The sequence below is a fragment of the Mchenga conophoros genome, linkage group LG3, assembly GCF_057382185.1.
Source record: "Mchenga conophoros isolate Kocher_MC1m ecotype Shallow Benthic linkage group LG3, M_conophoros_male_GT1.1, whole genome shotgun sequence".
NCBI classification, from domain to species: domain Eukaryota; kingdom Metazoa; phylum Chordata; class Actinopteri; order Cichliformes; family Cichlidae; genus Mchenga; species Mchenga conophoros.
Window position 1 is genome coordinate 46,280,752 of NC_140528.1, and position 6,807 is coordinate 46,287,558.

At 42.4% G+C, this 6,807-nt stretch overlaps 1 protein-coding gene across 1 annotated transcript; it reads right to left on the minus strand.

Annotated features, from left to right (window-relative positions):
* Positions 1-2,961: 2,961 nt before the first annotated feature.
* On the minus strand, positions 2,962-6,109 carry LOC146579010 (E3 SUMO-protein ligase ZBED1-like). The gene is made up of 3 exons (XM_085260555.1): positions 4,991-6,109; positions 4,185-4,804; positions 2,962-4,097 (listed from the first exon to the last, which is right to left on the minus strand). The coding sequence occupies exons 1-3, from the start codon at positions 5,853-5,855 to the stop codon at positions 3,702-3,704; spliced, it is 1,881 nt and encodes a 626-aa protein (XP_085116681.1). The 5' UTR covers positions 5,856-6,109; the 3' UTR covers positions 2,962-3,701.
* Between the last annotated feature and the right edge of the window lie 698 nt (positions 6,110-6,807).

Consider the following 6,807-nt stretch of genomic DNA (forward strand, 5'->3'; position numbering starts at 1 on the left):
CCGGTCACCTCTTGACTTCATTCGAGTCCTAGGTTGTGCTAGGAGCCTATGGTTGGATGATCTAAGTGCCCCGTTGGGATTGTATGAATGGAGTAAATCAGAAAGATAACTGGGCGCTAAATTATTCAAAATATTAAAAGTGAACAAAAGAATTTTAAAATCTATACGATATTTAACAGGGAGCCAATGTAATTTGGCTAAAATTGGAGTTATGTGTTCATGAATTTTCGTACCTGTTAAAAGACGCGCCGCTGCATTTTGAATTAACTGGAGTCGGCAAAGAGAGGAGTGTTGAAGGCCCGAGTAGAGGGAGTTACAGTAGTCCAATCTGGATGTAATAAATGCGTGGATAAGCTTTTCAAGGTCCTTTAAAGGAAGGAACGGCTTTGCTTTGGAAATCTGACGCAACTGGTAAAAGCTGTTTTTTACCACAGTGGACACCTGTTTCTCGAGTTTAAAAGAGCCATCCAGGAACACTCCGAGGTTTCTTACAGTGGACGAAAGATGGCTAGCGAGAGGGCCTAGGGCATCAGCTAACTGGTCTAGCGGAGTGTGACTACCAAAGACTATGATTTCGGTCTTATTCTCGTTCAATGTAAGAAAATTATGTGATAACCAAATTTTAACTTCATGCAAACAGTTGAACAGAGGTTGCAAAGAAGCAGTCACATCGGATTTCAAAGGTAAATAAATCTGGATATCATCGGCATAACAGTGAAAGGAGATGTTATGTTTTCTAAAAATTAATCCCAACGGCAACATGTACAAAGAGAAAAGAGCAGGACCGAGCACGGACCCTTGAGGCACACCACAATAAATAGGGGCAGAAGCCGAGGAGTGTTGCCCCATAGCAACAGAGAACGACCTCTCTGAGAGATGGGATTTAAACCGAGATAAAACCGTACCTTTGAGACCAACAACATGTTCCAATCTTGATAGAAGAATGTTGTGATTAACCGTGTCAAAAGCAGCAGTCAAGTCAAGTAAAACTAAGACCACAGAATATCCAGAATCTACAGTTAAAAGAAGATCATTAAAAACTCTAAGTAAGGCTGTCTCTGTGCTGTGGCGAGGTTTAAAACCAGACTGAAACTTTTCATTAATACCATTTGCATCTAAAAAGGCCTGGAGTTGTTTTAGAACTACCTTTTCCAATATTTTGGAAATAAAAGGGAGTTTAGAGATCGGCCTGTAGTTAGTGAGAGCATTAGGGTCAAGATTTTTCTTTTTCATAATAGGTTGCACAACAGCATGCTTAAAGACAGACGGTACACAACCTGATGACAATGATGCATTCAGCAGAGATAAGATACAAGGACCAATAACGTGTAAAGCTTCCTTAAAGAAACGAGAAGGAAGAATATCATGCGGGGAACCAGAGATTTTGAGATGATCAATTATATCTTTTAAAGCAGAATAAGACACTGGCTCAAACTGTTGAAAGACAGTCAAGCATTCAGAAGCTGGAACTGGGTCTAAAACTGATGATGGGTGAGATGGATGAGAAGCCCTTAGAGCTGAGATTTTATCAGAGAAATACTTTAAGAATTTATCACAAAGAGCAGGGGAGGCATCCCTATAAGTGGTAGTGCGAGGGTTTATCACAGAATTAAAAGTATTAAAAAGTGCTCGGGGGTTGTGGCTATTAGTCATAATAATGCTAGACAAAAAGGCAGATTTGGCAGCTTTAACAGACTTTTGATACTTAGATAGACAATTTTGGAGGATGTCCAGAGAGACGTGGAGTTTGTCTTTCCTCCATTTTCTTTCAGCACGACGACATTCACGCCTAAGGGCGCGAGTAGTATCATTTAGCCAGGGTTGTGAGGATTTGGCACGTTTAATTCTCAGAGGTGCCACAGAATTAAGGATGTCAGCGCATGTAGTATAAAAGAGGTTAGCAAGCTCATCCGCTGATAAAACCCCATTACAGTTAGCATCAGAGAGGGGAGAGTCAAGGAAAGCATCAATGAAGTGGGCGATTGACTGGGAGTTAATCGTGCGCGATTGCCGCACAGGGCCATCACTGTTCAAATCCACATCGCTCGCTACAGTATTAAACAAAACCGGAAAGTGATCTGAAATCCCAAAGTCCTCTATGTCCGTGATGCAAATATCCAGACCATAAGATAGTACCAAATCAAGTATATGACCTTTAGTGTGAGTTGGTTCACTTACCCACTGGGTGAAATTGAGGGTGCTAATAAGAGCGAGGAAATCCTTAGCTAGCGAACTGTTCTCACAGCAAACATGAATGTTGAAGTCACCAACAATTAATATACGGTCATAACGTGGCACTAGGCTCCCCAGTAGATCAGCAAATTCTGGAAGAAAATCCTTTATAAGTTTCGGGGGACGATACACCACAGCGCAGAGGATGGAGGGGACGCAGTTAACTTCCAATAACTGCACCTCGAAACTGCGGTACAGAACAGGTGGCAGCTGCCGACATCGAAGTTTGTTTTTAAAAACTGAAGCTAGCCCTCCACCTCTTCCAGTGAGCTAATAAAAGCATAGTCAGGTGGGAGCAGCTCCGAGAAGGGAAAAAGTTCGCCGGGGCGAAGCCAAGTTTCCGTCAGGAATAAGAAATCCAGTCCCGACGATAGAATAAGGTCATTTAAAATAAAAGTCTTATTCGTCAGTGACCTTGTATTTAATAAGGCCATACGGAGAGTGGTCATACTGTTACTGGTAGGATAACGCCGCAGCAGGCGAAGGTTGCCGAGATTCGCGCCTCCTCTGGAGGACCGCACCCAGCACCGACCGGGTGGAAGATCAGCTGGGAGGTCCAGGTAACCATAAGGTCCGACAGGGCGAATCCAGCCTGAAGTTAGCATGGTCTCGGAGGGCAGAAATACATGACAAAATGTTTGTAGAATAGCGATCGTTTATTGCAACATAGGACTTTAAAAGGGCCTTGATACGAACACGGATGCCGCCACGTTTACCCCGTCTCCGTGAACATTTCCTTTGAGAGAAGGTAGATGGTAAGTGGCGGAGGTAATCAGGAAAGTCCTTCGAAAGCGGAGGAGGATCGTCAGATCTCCATTTAAAATCTTGTGTCTGGTAGTCCAAAGGCCGGAGATTCAAAAGAGTTTGGCAATCATAGACAAGTAACGTGGAGACTAGGGCTGCACGATATTAGGAAAACCTGCGATGTGCGATAACTGTGATCAATACTGCGATAACGATATGACTTGCGATAAAATAAATAGCAAAAAAAAAACAAAAAACAAATACATAATTTCCGTTTTACTGCACAGTTTTATTTAATGAAAGCTGCTGTATTAGCAGTGTAACAACAAAGTGCAGTCAAACATTGAAACATTGCCCCCATAAAAAAATTTCTGAGGCTTGAATTCTGAAAGACATCCTTCCCGGTCTCTATAATTAGTTTTAAATAAACATAACTTAAATTATACTGCAAATTATCTCTATGCAGTTGTTCATCATTTTACCACTCACCAAGTAGTTATGATGCAAGTCAAAACTGGAGTGGAAACTTTACTAGATTAAACTATAGGTAAGAACTTGTCTGCTGTGGGAACACACCAAAGAACAATTGTCTACCTTTGTGGTCGTACTGGCCAAGACTAATATTATCAACAATTAAGAACAATGTAGGTAGTGTATTTTTGTAATTTTTTGAAAAAAAAAAAGGTTTCTCTATCTTGCATTCATCCTTCCTGAGTGAATGTTTTTTATGGCAAGTTCTTGTTAAGGAAAACCAACATGTTTACTCTCCAAGGTTTTAAACATGTGCGCTGACATGTTACTATGTTTCCTGATGTACTAAAAAGTCTCTCTGAAGGTGAGCTACTTGCAGGTATGCAGAGATACTTCCTTGCAAGCTTGCTTAGCTGTGGGAATGTCATTTTGTGGAGTTTCCACCATGCCAAGGGGTCTTCCTCACTGTCTATGGCCGTGGATAGCAAGTAGCTGTTAAGCTCAGCTTCAACAGCTTGTGAGAGATGCATAAAAGAGGAGGTAGGGATTGGAGCTGCCTTGAAGAAACTGCCCAGGGACTTTTTTGCCTTCTTCAGGGGACGACTGGGTGGATCATCTGTCTGGGCCTCTGGTTCAGCGGAGCTTCTCTCCTGGAACAGAAAGCAGATTATAAGAAAAGTAAACATTTTGGACTAAATATGAATTGAAAGGTTTTATATATAAGCATGCATGAATACCTTCTGTGCCACTGCTTCCATTTCTGACATCACTCTGGTCTTGATGTCTGAGACTCGATCAGTGCTGGTGTAGCTGACTTTAAATCTGGGATCCATGAAGCACGCCATGTCCATAAGTTCCTGGGTAGCTGGATTTTCATATTTAGTAATCAGGTACTCGAGGATTTTCTTCTTAATTGATTTTGTCAAATCACTGTCTTCTTCCTTCTCTGCAAGCACCGACGTCTTCATCAGATGAAGGACTGGTTTTACATATGAAACACTAACGTAGCTCTCACCAGACAGGGCATCTGTAAAGTCTTGCAGGGGGTGTAATGCCTGGTTGACAGACTCCAGTACCTCAAGATCCTGCCAAGTAGGAATCAAGTGTCTTGATTTCTTGTCTGCTGAGATGACATCAGAAATGGCCCGCTGCTGCTCCAGGACTCTCTCAATCATCTTCTGCCTGGAACCCCACCTGGTTGGGCATTCTGTGATCAGTGTGTGCTCTGGGAGGTTGAGCTTCTGCTGTGCTTTTTTCAGAGCCATCTTTGCTTTCCAGCTGTGGCAAAAATGTCCAACTAACTTTTTGCAAAGTCCAATGGCTCGGGCAATGCGGGCATCATCTTTGATAGAATTTTCTGGAGAAATAAGAGGAAACAAAAAAACTGTCATGTTTAAAACCTTTTTTTAAAAAAAAAAAAAACTAATTGAAATTTATAACTAAAGTTGTCTAAAAAGGTAACATTATCCTTATCAATATCAATTTGATAATAATGTATAGCACATTTTCATTGCTAAAAAGATCTGCCTTGAATAAAACTTACCGATTGCAAGGTGCAGCCTGTGTCCAAAACACTGAAGTCTGACCCAGTTGTTTAGCTCCGTGGCTCTCACAACATTGGCACCGTTGTCTGTGGTGATGCACACTTGTCGATCTTCTTTAAGATCCCAGCTGGCTAACACCTCACGTAATACATGGGCTATATTTTCACTAGTGTGGGAGTCTGGAAAATACACAGTCTCTAGACACCGTGTTTTCAGTTCAAAGTCTTCGGTGAGGAAGTGCACTGTGAAACTCATATATGGTTCCGTTGTACGACTTGACCATAGGTCTGTAGTGCTTGCGTAGTTTTCAGCTTGGCTCAGTTCAAACATGACGGTCTTGCGGCATGTTTCATACATTTGTGGAATGGCGACATGTGAAAAGTAGTTTCGTGAGGGGATGCGGTATCTCTGGTCCACTTTATGTATCAGACTGGTGAAGCCCTCTCTGCTAACTGTATTTATAGGCATCATGTCTTTAGCCAAAAAATGTGTAATGGCCTCTGTTATTTCTTTGTACCGCTTCGACGTTTTCTCATAAGGAATTCCACTTGAAAAACTCTGATACAGAGACGGCTGTTGGACTGCTGCGCTCTTTGTCTTAACATTAGCAACCTTTGTTTGGCTAGCCCTATCTTTCTGGAACTCTTCAAACAGTTCTCTGTGGTTGTATTGAAGATGATGGTGGAGATTAGTCGTGTTTCCTCTGGTGGTTGCCACGAGTGTTCGGCAAGTTTTGCAGAGTACCTGTGTTTGGAGAACGTCGTCTTTATCAAATCCAAAGTACCTCCAAATAAGTGAGGTACTATTTTTTTTTTTAGCCACGAGTTCAGTAGCATTCTCGTCACGCGTCTCGCTCTCAGCCATTACAACTCTGACTCGTTGCTGCAGCGTTGTTCGCGCCCGACCTGCGTAGGAGGCGGGCCTCTAATCCATTTGATTGGTTAATGCCGTGAAGGGCTCTATTCGACTGGTCAAATGTGTAAATGGATTTCTTTGATTGGTAAATTCTTTACAGCACGTGTGTAAACATTTTAAGGTACCCAATTATCGCAGTTTACGCCGTCTTTTGCGATGGGCCCATCGCGCAGGCTGATATCGCGATGACAATAAATTTTCGATTTATCGTGCAGCCCTAGTGGAGACATCAGGGCAGCACATAGAGAGAAGGACAATAAACAACAAACAAAAACGGAGGACACGGCTTGCCGTGAACACTGGCGCCATCTTGGAAATAAAAGGAGATCTTGGGGTAGATCTTGGGAAATGCTGAAGAGATGTCTTTCACCTTGCTTGGGAAGGTCTTAGTATGCACCAGAAGAGCTGGAGAAGGTGTCCAGGCAAAGGAAGGGCTGGGGACTTCTGCTTAGATTGCTCATTGACACTAAGAGAAATGGCTAAATAACTGCCCCTAAACCTAAAAACTTGGTTGTGCTGCCCCTGGGAGAAAGAACTGCAATCAAGCATTTGTGATAATTGGCAGTAAATGTTTCACATTACTGTGGAAGAATTTTGGTCGATATTGGAGGTTTTTCAAGTATGAATTGTCTGAACGGTTAAAAAAATGCTTTGACATGACCTTAAGCAAAGGTGGACTTGCTGGTGTCCCGCTAGATAACCCAAGTATGCTTGAGCTTCAGGGCATGAATTGAGTACAATGATGTCCTTGACGTAGCCGTAGATTCTCCTTCAGGATTTTCTGACAGAGAGCAGAATCAAGTCATTCAGGTCATGAAGCAGCAAAAAAGCCCCAGACCATCACAGTATCACCAACATGTTTGCCTGTTGGTATGATTTTCATGAAATGCTGTGTTAGTTT

Coding starts and splice junctions, on each gene's coding strand:
- LOC146579010 (XM_085260555.1), bottom strand. CDS start 5,855: ATGGCTGAGAGCGAGACGCGTGACGAGAATGCTACTGAACTCGTGGCT. Junction 4,805..4,990: donor CAGGCTGCACCTTGCAATCG/GTAAGTTTTATT, acceptor TTATTTCTCCAG/AAAATTCTATCAAAGATGAT. Junction 4,098..4,184: donor TGGAAGCAGTGGCACAGAAG/GTATTCATGCAT, acceptor TTTCTGTTCCAG/GAGAGAAGCTCCGCTGAACC.